Below are 14,822 nucleotides of genomic sequence, written 5' to 3'. Positions count from 1 at the left end.
AAAAAAAAACAGGAGCTAAAATTAAAAATCCTCCAAATTGAAAGAGAAAGAAAGAGACAAATGCCTTACCGTCCTCAAGTCTCTCCATACAATGTTTACTCTGTTCCACTCTTAAATTGCAAATGTCTAACTCAGGTGGTTACCAACTAACTCAGGTCTGTCTTTATTTATGGCATATCACACAAGCTTAAGCACTTTTAAAGCCTTACCATGTTCTTTGAAGCCTAATATGATAGCTGTATAATCCTGCAGGATTTCAAGAGATCAGAGAAACTGTGATATTCACAGCTGCATAATGCCATTCAGGATTCACACAGCCAAGTGAAGCTGCAATATTTAACATCTTTGCACACTCCATCTTATTTACATCTCGCCTGGAAGCTGCACCTGCAAAGTCAGCAAATAATTTCCGAAAGAGTCAAAGTGTGCATCATCACTCAAGGTACTTATTTTAGTCCAAAGTACAGCAGGTGACAGCTGCTTCTTACACACAGGAGAAAATACTGGAGATGTAATTCTTATTTTGTGAACAACCTTTCATTAGTACAGTTAATACAACCTTAATTTGTTTCATTGTATACATAACGCAACTTGCAATACACATAGTTTGCAAATAAGAGACAAACCACATACAGTATGTATACCTTATAAATTTGGCATGTATGCAGATGCAGATGTATATGTGTACATACGTGTGCATGACCTAAATCCATATATTTATATACATCTTTTCACACATACTCACACCTGCACACACATAAACATCTAAGATGTAAATTTTTCATAGATGTACAATAACAAGGAAACACTATGGGCTCCAAATGCATGATCTTTTGATTTACCCGACAGTCAGCAGTTCACAATATACATATATTCACATCAGTTAAAGGTGCAATATGTAAGCACTGGCATCCTGTTGAATTCAAACTCAAAAAGAAATAGGGGGCAGCATATAACCAGAACCGCTGGCTGCTGGGAGCTGGCATTACCGGGGCTGTGCTGGTGTTTTCACCGCTAACACAGGAGCTTTGGACCAGTATGGGCTTTGGCCCAGCTGGTTAGCATGCTAACTTCAGTAGATATTGCTGCAACACGTTATATTGCACCTTTAAGTCATGACTAAAAGTACACTTTAGACTGCTTTAGACAAACAAGTATTCACCACAACAAGCTCTCCACTGCTGTGATCCGGATCAGTTGGCCTACAGTCTAATCGAAGCGGGTGAGAGATTGTGTCCTGGTTGTGTCTATATTGTGTCTTTCCCTCTACACACTACCCAGCCCACTAGGCCATCCCTAATTGGAAGGAAGCAGAGAATGAAGCACACCCATTCTCTCCATGTTGCCCTAATGATAATGCCATTGTTTATGTTGGTCGCTTCTGGTACAAAACCATTACTGTCTTTTTCAATGTACAAATATACAAAAACGACTTGCAAGAAAATGTTCTGTAATGTTTTCTGGAATTGCAGCCTTCCATTTACCCCAAAGTGTTCAGCATTCAATTTTGCTTCATTTATCAATACTCTCTCCCACCCCACCCTGCCTTCCTCCCTCTCCCCCTCATTTCCTCCGATCGCTCTGTCACACACGCTTACACACTGTACATGATAGCTGCCTAAAAGCTATTTAGCGGTTAATGGGTTTATCTCCCTAAAAGTTTACTGTTGTAGTTTCATCATAGCACTCAGCTGATGTGTTTTAGCTGCCACAGTATATTACTGTGCAGAGCTTCACTTTGTGTCTTGCAGCTGTGTTCAGCTAATGTAAAGATATTCAGAAGTCTAGGATTTTATTCAGCACTAAGCAAAGCTTTTACAGTTTTGGTCTGGTGGTTATCAGTCAATGGAAATGCAGTAACCTGATTTATCTAACCGTTCTTCCATTCTTATCTGTCTTCCTCTGCTATGCTGCCCACTCATCTGACCTTGGCATGATAATAATAGGGCTGAGGAGTTTGAGCTGTGGTCCAGCAGATGTAGTGGAGTGTATGTACACAAATACACCCACACCTGCACCCATGTATAAAGGTGCAAGCGCACATTACAGTTTGGTTTTGCACTCGGTATCTTCAGCCAGAAAGAATGATTGATTTCTTTTAAGAAATATAAAAGAATGTGCCAACTGCCCTCATCCAGGCTTTTTTTTTGTACACGTACAACAACACAAGGAGCTGGATGCTACCTTCAAAATAGCATATTTTTGATTCCTCTGTACCTGACAGTGAGACAATTTAGAGTCAAAATGTGCTGCAGAGCAGTGTTGAGAATTTTGTGAGATGGGATTTACTGTTACCTTCAAAATGTATTTTATCACCTCATCAAAACTATAATTAGAGGGGATTAGCCGCACCGTGTATTCAAACTTTTCTTTCTTTTTGCTTTTGCAGAAACAAGCCTCACGAATACCACCCAGATCTGCAGCTACTCAGGAATATGAAGCTGTCTCATGTTTGTTTGAAGGCCTTAAGCTTTAGGAGTGCAGTCTCATCCAGAGGAGGTGTTTATTCAATCTCTTCTTGAAGGCATGAACACGATTTGATGTGATGTCTCCGACGACTGCAGGGGGTAGGCTGTTTCACGTTGTTACAGCAGAGTGGAGAAAGCTCAGAATTAAGGCAATAGGTGTTAGCTATGGGGAGAAACAAGGCATGGCCTGGTGGTAACCTCCTGGTGGTTCAACCTGGGGCATTAGCTGAGGTTAACAGTGCAGTCAGGACTCCTGGACAGTTGGGAGTTTGTATTGAAAAGAACAGTTCATCTGCATACATAAATTTCAGATTTCTATTTGAAAGAAATAGTTTGCGTTTTTGGGAAATAAGCATATTAGCTTTATTGCTTACAGCTAAGATCTATGGAGACCTACTGGTACCTTTGGAAAGAGCCGGGCGTGCTGTTACCACCTGCTTTAAGTCTGTTTGCTAAGATAGGGTAACTGTGTCCTGCCTCTACTGTAGTTTAATAATTAAAAAGCAGACATGAGAGTCATACCTATCTGTCTTGAACTCTCTGTCAGAAAGCAAATCACCAAAAATGTCCCAAAATGTTGAACTATTCCTTTTAATGGCAAAATGGGAAGCCTTACATACATGAAAATCTGACAAAATAAGAAGTCTGGCAAATGTTTTGTGGATTTAGGAAACCTTCCATTGCCTTCTGATAAGTTTCTCTGTAGTAATTTTAAAAATGTGTCTCCACAGTATAAAATCCTATTGTAATTTAAGAGAATGCAGCTTCACACCTGTTTGCAACTATCCCATTACTATTCTAACCTCGTAACACACTCACACACAGACTTCCTCCTATCTAGTACTAGTGGGCAGTATGAAACAGGGAATACTAAGTTCGTAGCATCCAAAAATAGTCACCCATCTGAAGTTGCTGAGAGATGTTAGCAAAGTAGATGGACACCCGCCCTCTCAGTACCACCTGCTTCCTGTTTATTTATTGATGGCCCTGTGTTTTCTGAGGCCTGATACAGCCTGACTGTTGGGGAAGTGGGGGAGAAAGAAACTTGATGTGTCATAGATCTGTTTATAGCCGTCTAAAGGGGCTGCTTGGTGCAGTTTGATGTCCTGTGTCATACAAGGATAGTGCTGCGTCGCGGATATTAGGGTGACAGGTAAACAACTGCTGCTTCCAGCTGAGTACTTGACAGGTATGTCAGAGCTGGTTCCAACAGAAAACAAAAGATATCTCAGTTGACAGTGAAAAGGACCATTTTCAACATCCATCTTTTTTCTGCAGTTTTGGCCTTTACATCCACCCAAGATAAACCAAACATGTATGAGCTGACCGTGCCACATGCACTTTAATTGACTCAAATCTGAGACCACCTCAGTCTGACATTCAGAATGAATTTCCCACTACTTAATCTTAAAGTAACAGATATTTTAGGAAGTCATTCGAAGATCGATACTAGTCTTATATCTGTCCATGAAGGTACAGCCAGAAGGCAGTTAGCTTAGCTTAGCTTAAAGACTTAAAGTTGGGGAAAACGGCTAGTCCAGCTCTTTACAAAGGTATCAGAACATCAAATTTACTAATTAACATTTTGTATGTCATTTGTTTAATCCAGACAAAAACTGAAAACAGCAATTTGTGATTTTTGCTTGGGGGGTTGTGCAGAACTATTTCTTGGCTGGGTGCAGTGACTTCTGGACTGACAGTCATTGTGAGGCACAAAACCTGATGTGTTAAAGGTGCAACATTAAAGAAATTAGTCAACTCTTTAATTCATGCTACAAACAAATATAGGACGGCATATCTGCAGAGTAACCATTAACTGCTGCCAGCTATAGTTTCGATTAGCTAGCTGAATCAGTTAGCCTTGCAGCTAGTGGTCCAGACTGGGAGCTCAGAGTGGTATTACAGATGGGCCGGGGCTAGCTGGTTAGTATGCTAACTTCAGCAGATATCTCTGCACTACCATACATAGACTTATTTGACATAAAGTCAAAACCGTAAATCTTTGAGCTTTACTGGTGCTGGTGGGCGGATTGTTTTAGCTCTGAAAAGAAGTAAGCTAGCTTTATCACCTATTTCCAGTCTTTAAGCTAGGTCAAGCTAACCATCTTCTAGCAGTAACTCCATCTTTTCATCTAACTCTCTGCAAGAAGCATTTAATTAAAAAAAATATCTAGTTCACCAAGGTCAATTAATACCTCTGCCCCCAATTTAATTTGGTTAAATGTTGACTTAAAACTCGACCCAAAATGTCTGTACAAGTTGTTCTTTGAGAAAACTCAGTGTGTTAGAGTTGCAGATGTGTGTTCTCCCTTGGAGAACTCAATTATGAGTTTGCCTAAGTGAATTCGCTTCAGTTCACCTCAGTGTTTCTGAGTAATTATTTCCCAGCAAAGACTATTCCCATTTATCCCTGTGGGTGTTAGATGATCGACGGGAAGTAGAGCATGCAGAGTGTAATGTGCGTACTGATATGAAAACACTCAACAAGCATGAAATAATGGCACAAATCTTTAAAAAAACTGAAATTACAGCTTCATGCTCGCTGTGAGTATTCAGCGCAGGCAGTTTCCAGGTGTATGACAGATGAAATGACTGGCAGCAAACTGTTAAAGGTGCAAAAGCAGATCTCAATAGCTCACCGTATGCTGAATTTGTCACAGGAAAAAATGAAAATGAGAAGACCAACCTTGACTAAAATAAAAAGCATTGGTAATATTCTTGTAGATGAGACTCGTGAATATTTAAACCTCTAACATTTACAGTGGTCAGGAAAGTAAAAGCATCTACAGTGATCCCCTAACATTCACAGACAGTTTTCATTGTTGGGTCATGTTTTGACCATCACATTTCCAGCAGTGTCCTTGGAGGTCCATAACATGACCTTTAAGGTGAACACCCCTCCCTGGCTGTCATTGTGAATATGTCTGAGAAACACAATGGAGGACCAAGAATTATTAATTACTTTAAAAGGGCAGTGGAAAGCAGCTTCAAGGGCCTCTATTGCCTGTGCTGGCAGGAAATCATAACAACTTAACATTTAAGATGCCATTCATCACAATCAGTGACGGCACTTGGTTGATTGTTCACACCTACTGTAAAAAATGTTACCACGAGTGCTTTCACAATCATAACAATGAGAAATCTGCAGCAGATGGAACACCTTATATAGACAAAATGCAGAGTGAGGGCTGTATTTTCACTTTCTAAAACTTAATATTGACTCTGCAAAGGAAGCAGGTCTGATTAACCGGCTTCATCAGCTGGAAGAGTGAAAGATAGCTCACCATGACCTCAATAATATTGACTGAGATAAGGATCGACGATCGTGTAAATCGTGCCTGTGCGTGCGCCAGTTGTAGTCAGGCACCGTTAAGTTCCCCATTAGCCTGGTCAGCCATGAAACAGTAGTTCCCAACCTTTCCCACTTCTGACCCCTTAATATGAAGTAGGGTCTACTGAGTCGCTGTCATAGAGTGTATGTCTCCTGAGCTGCTCAGCCTGGTGGTTTTCCCTTCACACACCGATTCATAATGATTTTCAGTGATATACGGCTCCAAGGAGGGCAGTGGTCTTCTCATCTGTCTGTTGGCCGGTCAACCACTTCAGTCTTGGCTGAAAAATCTCCACAACTGCACAATGGAATGCCATGACATTTTCTACAGATGTTCATGTTCGCCAGTAGATAAAGCTAACTGATTTTTGTGATCCCCTGATCTTTCCTCTAGCACCACCATGAGATTGACTGTTTGGTAGATTCCTCTCAATCAGAGCCTCTCCTGTCCGGCACATGTCAGACAGCCTGGCCGAGAAGCTAACGCGGTATGCTGGAGCTCGTTGAGTCAATACAGCGCTGGACTTAAACGACAGAGCCTCTTATATTTCTTGTCATTTTGTTCCTTTTCCCTTTATATTAAACCGGTTAGTTACTGGTTGGGCTATCGAAAACAAAATGAATCGACGATGACATCTCTAGTACAGTCATGAGCCCTACAAGATTAATTGTAATAGCTTTGGTGATGGTATGCTATATGTTGTATTCATACATACTGTACATATATAGTGTTGTAGATATGTAGCCTCGGCTCTTAATAAGATTTCCATTTTCAGTAGATGAATGTGAAAACAGCCTTCTAGCGTTAAGTGCGTACTTACATCATTCTACACAGTAAAGAAGATTAAACTATATAAGAACAAGAAGGGAAACACAGTTTTGACTGGAGGGAGACTTTAATATGCAACTCAAAGCACCACAGTGCCCAAGTAAAGCCTGAGAGAGCTGTTAGCAATGCTGTATTAACTTAAAATTGTGCACCAAAAAGTAAAAAATAAATAAGAAAAAGAAGCATAGATTTGAGGAAAGCAAAAAACAGCAGATTGCCAAACACATTTCAAGGAAATTTCAAGAAATTATGAGCTACAAACAACATCAACCACTTGGAACAAACCTGTAAAGCAAAAAACTCATTCATGCTCTGCTGTTGCTCAAGATTCAAACCTGCTTGTTGTAAGCTTTTGACAAGGCTAAGCCAGCAGTAGCTTTGCCAGTGGGGAATTCAAGGCTCTATGAATATCTACAACACTTTCATATTGCCAGTCCTTTGTTTCCTCAATGTCAATAGCATCGGACTTCAAAGACGAGGCTCTTCACAGGAAAGATGAGGTGAAGCGACCCCCCTGTTACTGGCGGTAGATGTGGAATCCTTTTAATACACCTTTCTCACCATTTTTGATTAAAAGCTTCAAGACTGGTAAGGAAATAAATAAATAAAGCGGGGTAATGTTGTATTCACAAAGACAAGGCAGGACTTTGATCTTGCACAGGGACGAGGAGTAGGCTGGGAGCCAGAGAGTGTGTGTGCTTAAATATATACGCATGTATGTGTGTTTGTGCGAACAGGCAAGACAAAGGATAAGAAATGAGAATGAAAGCGAGAGAGCTCATTAATATGAGTCCTTTTGTTCCACTGCATCACAGGAAACCCTAATGGCATCACATTGCGTACGTACATCATTCTACACAGTTGAAGCAACGTTGTAGAAACGCTAGTATTTTCACAGGCAAACTCCCGCTCAGCCCTTTGGCTTCATGGATTAATGTTAGCTCACAGGTATGCCACCTGCACAGGTATCAGGGTAACAGAGATGAAGCTCCAGCCTGCTTTGCGATGCTTGACAGGCTGAAGAGGAAAGCATAAGGAGTACAAAAAATAAGAAAAAAAGACACTTTGATCCACTTGAAAGTGTAGTCTATCAGGACTAATGCTGGGTTGATAATGCACACAGCGCCCGTCTAGCTTACAACCTCAGCGGAGCATTTGAAGTAATCTGATAACGTTGGGGAAGACTCTCAGTGCACTCTCCTCTCTCTCCATGAGGATAGTAATCCTATTTTCTGCTGTTTCGCTGTCATATGCTCTTCCACTTATCTCGTCCTCTTCTAATTGACAAGAGCGGCTTCGTAACCTCGGGGCTGTCAAAGGAGTGAATAGAGAGCGGCAACAATGAACTTATATGTGTTTCTCATGGGGACTGAGATGCACACAGATGTGTTACGATGATCAATCAATCAAACCTACCGTGTCATACAGGCAAACACAACCTGCATTAAAACAGTCAGAGATACTGTTGAGATGGCCGACATGTATTCTCTGCTGGAAACAGCAATGAGACCAAAGTAATACAAACCTCAACAGTTCAGCCTGAACTTAATGAGCAAAGGCATTATTCAGAGGGCTAAACATAAAACAGAGTGGCCCAATATCCTAGTATGACCGCCCATTGCATTGTTGAGCTCTGTATTTATTTTGGAGCCTATTTTTTGCAGGGTCAGCACACACTTAAAAGTAATTGCACTGAAGTTAGCTAGTAGTGAGTTTGCATCTGTTTTCCCTGAGCAGGGACCAAAAACCACAGAATAGCAAATACACTTCATAAAGCAGCACAAAACATAAAAGCCCATCTGTGTGAGATAGTAAATAATATCATTATGAGAAATACGATACATAAAGGGCAATTATTGATGGCGGAACTGTTGGGCCAAAGCTCGTGGATGGTTTTAAAAACCACAAAGCTTCCTGAGTCTTAAATGTTTGTTGGTAAGGAGGTCCACTCCCCCACTACATTACAGAATGCAGATTGACCAAAGGATGTCTTACTGAACCAAGTCAACCCTATTAGACCTGCCACCACAGGGATAGACCAGGCATCTTCTAAGAGGAGAGCGTCAGAGATTGTGAATCTTTTTAAATATCTTACAGCAACAAAAGATGTGGCCTTGGTAGCACAACCAAGAGGTCCAAAAGAAAAGCTAGATGGTCTAAAATTAGAAAAAAACATTTTTTTTTTTAAGGTTAAAATACTATTATTTGACTCCACTATTGGATAAAATAAGACAAAAGCACTGGTGGATTCAGGGGCAATCAACGCCACGGAAGTAAGATCAAACATGATAAAGTGCCCTGTAGCATGGAGCTGTGCCCCACCACATACATGTGCTGCCCTTCTTATTTTTTTTTTTCTCGCCCCTGCCCCTCAAACATCCTGAGTCTACCACTGGATGAAATGATTGTAAGTACTGTACAATCACTGGCCAAACTAAAGACAGTTATTAGAACTAGAATTGACAGAAGATAACGCCTACATGGCCGTGCCTCCAGATTGGTAAAAAAAAATACGAGAAGGACCAATAGGATCCCTTACCGTTTTATTTTTGCTCATGTTTTAGTGGAATAACAAAAAATGCAAGTAAAATCACCACAAAGCAATGGCCACACCACAAACTGGGCTCTGTGGGCCCTTGCTGGTCTGGGGCCCGGGGTTGTTGTAAACATTACCCAGTTGGTTAGTCCAAGGAAAGAAAGCACGAAAAGAAAGAAAGACCGTATAGCTGCAGTCAATCAGTCATTGTCTCTGGCTCCAGAGTACCATGGAGGGAATTTGGGTGGAGTGTCCCACTTTATTGATTTTAATTCCATTAATACCTTATGACTTGCCGCTTGGCAGACTCTCCCATACCAGTGCCCATGCACGTCTGTTTTCATAGTGGATTTGATTGGGCTCTCCTTATCTGCTGGCAGCAGGCAGGAAAAAGGCCTGGAGACGGCCAGAGATCCACCGCCCTGGCAGCCAGGCTGCATGTTTGAAACAACAAGCTTCAGATCAAAAACGATTAGTGTAGTGTGCCAACCCAACCGCTCCATGTATGAGCCCATGTATGAGATCACTTCTCTTTGTGTGTGTTTATGTGTGTGAAAGAGAGAGAGACTAGGTGTGTGTGTGTGTGTGTGTGTGTGTGAGGGAGGGGTGCTGCTGACTTTACTGGCACCTGATGCATGCACATCAAATCCACTACACCCACAGCAATCAACAGCTGCATGTGAATGAGTGTTATCAGTCACGCCATGACATATTTGCGTGAATGCACTCAGCATGTGAGTGAGTGTTTCCAGCCATTAAGGCTTTCCGACTGTGCGTAAATGCATTGCGCGCCATGTGCCTGCCTTTTTAAACTTTCCATTATTTATTTTTATTATTATTATGCGTGTGTGTGCGTGTGTGTGTGTGTGTGTGTGTCACATCCAGGATCAGGGTCGATGAGACACCGCCTTCAGTGACAGCCTTGCCCTCGCCCTGCGTCCTTGTCAATTCGCGCTGGCTCCAGCAATGTTGCCTAGTTTTCTGGTTGCGTGGAAACTAAAAGGCTGCGCCGAGCGAGCCCTGAACTGTAGGAGCGTTTCCAGTGGCGCTCCGCGGCTGCCAGAGCGGCTCTCAGCACAAGTTTAACGAGCTGCGAGAGAGGACCCGATGGAAGCCAACCAAAACACCGACCGAGCCGCTCGCTTTGTGTGCGCTTCTGATCTGCCGGAAGAGCTTATTGTCGGGCACTTGCCGAGAAACGCATCATGAAAAGGAGAGGAAAAGCGGCAAAGACGTGAGTGTGTTTTGTTCCAGATCATGTGGGTTCTTTGGGATTTAAAACATAAAAGGGCAACTGTTTTTTTTTCCAGTGTTTAATGCGGGTTTCTACATGTGATCCTCGCTGGAAAAACAAGCAGCGGATGGTGCTGACTAAAACAGGATGAAAGACAAACTTAACAAGGGTATCAGTTCCCGCGAGGCATCGCCTTTATCTCTTGTCCTTTTGAGTTAATTTTCCACCAGATGCTTGTTGCTTACGAGCAGAATTTAAATTTGAGCAGGAACTGATACTTAACCCACTGCTAGGCTTTAATTTGGCATCTTAAATGTCCTCAGCTTGTGTTGTGATTAACCGAAATGAAAGTGATTAGATCAGCCTTGCTTTAGTTTTTGGAAGTTTGCATTGAGGATGTGAATATTTAAGTTAAATTGATTGAGATACACACAGGCACACTGTACATTAAATGACATAACGCCCTCAAAAGAGCTCGCTGCCCTCCTCAAACAGTGTGCTGTTAACTCAACAAGATTATTCTATCTGTGAGGAAAAATGGGGTCTTCAGGGAAAGTGGAAACCTGCCAAGCGCAGTGTTGTGCTCTAATGAACAGACAGAGCCTCTGTAGTAATCGAGATGGGCATTGAGTAAGGCAGCGGGAGTGGATGGAGCTAAAAGCACTGAAATATGATTACAGTTGCATTAAAAGCTCTCAAGGCAAAGATGTCCAGGATGCTTTATTTTCCTGTTTCCTTTTCTGTCATGCAAACACTTCACCTTCCCCCCTCCCTCCTCATTGATAACTAGAAACCAGGAGCTTATTTGCCATTCATGCAATGCTTACAGCTGTGATGCGATGCCCACGAAGAGGTCAGATTCATGCATGAGAAATGCCACGTCACGAAGTGTATTAACATAGTAAATTTGGGTTGCATTTTGATGCCTCCAGTCCAAATTACAGCTCCTTGAGTCATCTGTGGCAGAGACTTGTTAGTTCAGCACTGACAGCGGTGAATTTATGAAGCAGGAGACTGACCTTTGGCTTCCGCAGCGACAAGTTTATTGTGTAAATTAAAAGCAGGAGAGTTATTTATCGCACCGACAAAGACCTCATATGATTTAGAGGCCAATTGATTTATTGCATTTACAGTATATGGTTTTGAGATGGGGTTTGTTTGTTATTAGGGTGTAGACCATTAGTAAAATGTCTTTGAGGAGTATTTTTCTTTCTGAAAATCTCTTATGCCGGTGCCCCACCCTGCAACTCACCCTCTCTTGTTTATCTCATCCACAGGCGACACCTTCCTCCTTCCTGTCGCCTTTATTCTTCCACTGCCAGCTGTCTTCATCAGCTGTCCCTTTCGACTCACTCACATTTGCCCCTTCCCTCCTTCCTCGATATCTCATTAGTGTCACGCACTGCTCTCCGTGTTGTTATCGTAATGTTACCCCTCTCCTTAAATCCTCTTGATACCAGTCTTTCTCTCAACACTGTGCCAGTGTGTCCAATTTCCTCCCTTGCCCACATGCTTTCTCCTCCTCTGTCACCAGCCTTCGACTTCTGCTCCCCCATTATCTCTCAGGAAAATACCAGGGTGGCATGCTGTGTGACGGGAAAAGTATAGCCTTTACCGGAGCTTAATGCTTCCCATTTAGTTCAGGCAAGACTTTATTATTTCCTTGGGTGTTCAGCTGCATCTGTCATGCTATTTTGCTTTCTCGTGCACCATGCTGATACAGAGGGAAATCCTTTTGAAGTTGCTCTGCCTCAATGAAGATGTCTCGATAAACAACTTCTTAATCGCAGAGGCTTCAACTGTGTTTTGCTCCGATGCATCAGCCTCCATCTCCCCCAATGGCTCATTATTGGGGTTGTCTGGCAGGCTTCTTGTAAACCGGCGTAACACAATGAGCGTTATTAGCTGTGTCTCGTAGACAAATCATCTGTCCCCCTAACACACACATACACACCGCCATCGCTACCACACTCTGTCCTCTACCCCCCAACGTCATGTGATACTTAGAAGTACTTAGAGATCGATTTCATTTTTTAATCTTGGTAAGTGGATCTTGCCCAGTCTGAAGCCATTTTGAAGAAATTAAGAAGTCTGGTTGAACTCCGTGGCTCCTTTTTGTCTCAAAGAAGACAGGCCATCACATTGTCTGTTTTGTTGGCCTCGGTGCTGTTTATAGCATTAGCATTTACCCCAACAAAGGGATTGGGTGGCCAACACTGATGCTACACTGACTTAAGGAGTTTTTCCCTAAGAGGATTAGTAACAGGATAGGAGGTAGCCCTGATCAGCTATTAATGAAGTGTGTTAGGGTGGGTAGAGCTGCTATTTTCAAAGGCTTGCATACAAAATATGAAGTGTAATTTACAGGACATGCAGGGGAGCTTTTACCTTTGTGTTACTTGCACTTCTGACTAAATGACCTTATGGACTAGAGACTACATAGCTTGACGGACACGAAGAAAAGACAGTTTTAATGGTCACTTTTACTAAAACTGTTGCATCACAACGGCAGCCATAGTATTAGAAAGAAATGGAAAAATGGTTTATTTACACTTACATTAGAAATCGAGTTGGTTTCATGTTTTGTTCGGAACATTTTGTTCCTCGTGGTGTCACATCACTATGTTAATGCCAGTCTCTGTGTACTGAAATAGCCCTGCATCGCAGGGATGTCAATTATAAAAGAGGCACAGTGACACCAAAGGATTTTCGAAGCTCGTTTATTGTGCAAGTATGAAGGGAATGTCTGATCTGCAGACTTTCCTGGAAATACAACAGAAGCGCGATTGTTTCTGGTCAACAACACGCTGAAATGAGCGTGCAGCATTCCCGCTGCTTTCTCACTGCAATTAGACGAGATACTGTACCCCCTATTTCTGCAGTAAATGGACTCTAAAGAACATCATTAATCACCAATGATCTGCAAGAGAAAAATATTTCACTGTTCAATCTGCACTTCTCTTTTTTTCAAAGGTCTTTCAAAGGTATCAAAGTCTTCTCACCATTGCTAATGTGACTTTCTGCTGTTTTTATGTCATAGGTTGAACAGCTACTGGGGAGGTTGATGTGTATTTCCGTTCCTGCACCCAGGTGATCCTTCCTGGAGCATGCCCGTATTCCACGATGTCCCTACCTGCAGACTGGCTGCTGCGCCACTCAGTGGTCATGTGTTTGCTGCTGCACAGCTTGGTGCTGATGACCTTCTGCTTCCACCATGCTGCCACCAGTTGCTCCAAGAGCTGCTACTGCTCTGAGAGCGACAGCGGCGGAAAGACGGTGCGCTGTAGCAATCTGCAGCTCACAGAGATCCCCCAGGATATCCCCAATGACACATGGCGCATCTACCTGGACTTTAACCTCTTCACATCAGTTCCAGCGAATGCTTTTGCAGGTTTGCCCCATCTGGTTGAACTGGATCTATCACATAATGAATTAAGCCAGTTAGAACCAGGGGCATTCAGGGGCTTGGGCTCCTCATTACAATTTCTAGACCTTTCTTCGAACAAGTTAGTAAACTTTAACTCTGAGGCCTTCGAAGGCCTTCAGGCTCGCGCCAACCTAACAAACAATCCATGGCATTGTGATTGCAACTTGCAGATGGCCTTGCCTCGTGTGGACCTGGAGCCTGCGTCGCTGAAAGGCATTGTGTGCCAGACTTCAGATCCTGAGGAAATAGGAGTTCAAGGACTTTCCTTCCTGTTGGCACCAGACATAGACCTATGTGTGGTGATGAAGAGGACTACAGATGTGGCCATGCTGGTCGTCATGTTCGGCTGGTTCACCATGGTCATCTCCTACCTGGTCTACTATGTCAGGGCTAATCAGGAGGACGCCCGCAGACACCTGGAGTATCTCAAGTCGTTGCCTAGCAGGCAGGGCAAGTCGGAGGAGTCTTCCACCATTAGTACTGTGGTATAGGGCTGATGGAGCTACACATGGGACCTGAAGTGGTAACCCACACCAAACAGGATGGAGCTACAACCTGCGACTACAGTCGTCATCAGTCTCAGATGTTTTTTTTCCCAGCTGTTGTTACGGAGCCAAGGTGGGCAACAAGACATGTGCCTGTGCAAGAAAACCAGGCCGATGCAACCTAGCCCTGATGAATAATTAATCTCTCGGCGACCCATTAGGATTTTTTGGGGCTGAGATGATGGTCTAGTCTGTGCGATAAGGGAGAAAAAGCAGCTGTATGTGTTTTGGCGAACTCCAAATATGGGATACAAATGGGATTTATCCAGTGGTGCATGCATCTTGATGCATCTCACTTACAGACAGACAATCCAGTAAGCAACGTCAGACAGTGATATGAACAGTGGGAGAGGCAATAGTAGAATGAATAACTCCATGTACAACCGTTTTCCATTAAAACCCTTACGGTATTCACTGGTATATTCCAAGTAAAATGATGTTTTCCATTTAAA

General features: G+C 42.7%; 1 protein-coding gene across 2 annotated transcripts in view; it reads left to right on the top strand.

The window, feature by feature from the left end:
• lrrc3ca (leucine rich repeat containing 3Ca) overlaps positions 1-14,822 on the top strand; it is a 16,306-nt gene extending 1,484 nt beyond the window's left edge. The window contains exons 2-3 of one of the 2 annotated variants that reach the window (XM_084342616.1): positions 2,390-2,567; positions 13,439-14,822. In XM_084342616.1, coding sequence (XP_084198742.1) covers positions 13,522-14,316 — 795 coding nt within the window. In that variant the 5' untranslated portion in view covers positions 2,390-2,567; positions 13,439-13,521 and the 3' untranslated portion in view covers positions 14,317-14,822. Of the gene's footprint in view, positions 1-2,389; positions 2,568-10,098; positions 10,399-13,438 lie in introns of those variants that run through there. The other variant, XM_084342615.1, reaches the window with a different exon arrangement.

Source organism: Pagrus pagrus (genome assembly GCF_965226575.1).
Source record: "Pagrus pagrus genome assembly, chromosome: 21".
Taxonomy (NCBI): domain Eukaryota; kingdom Metazoa; phylum Chordata; class Actinopteri; order Spariformes; family Sparidae; genus Pagrus; species Pagrus pagrus.
The sequence above is the reverse complement of the archived record's forward strand: the minus strand, read 5'-3'. Positions and strand labels throughout refer to the sequence as shown.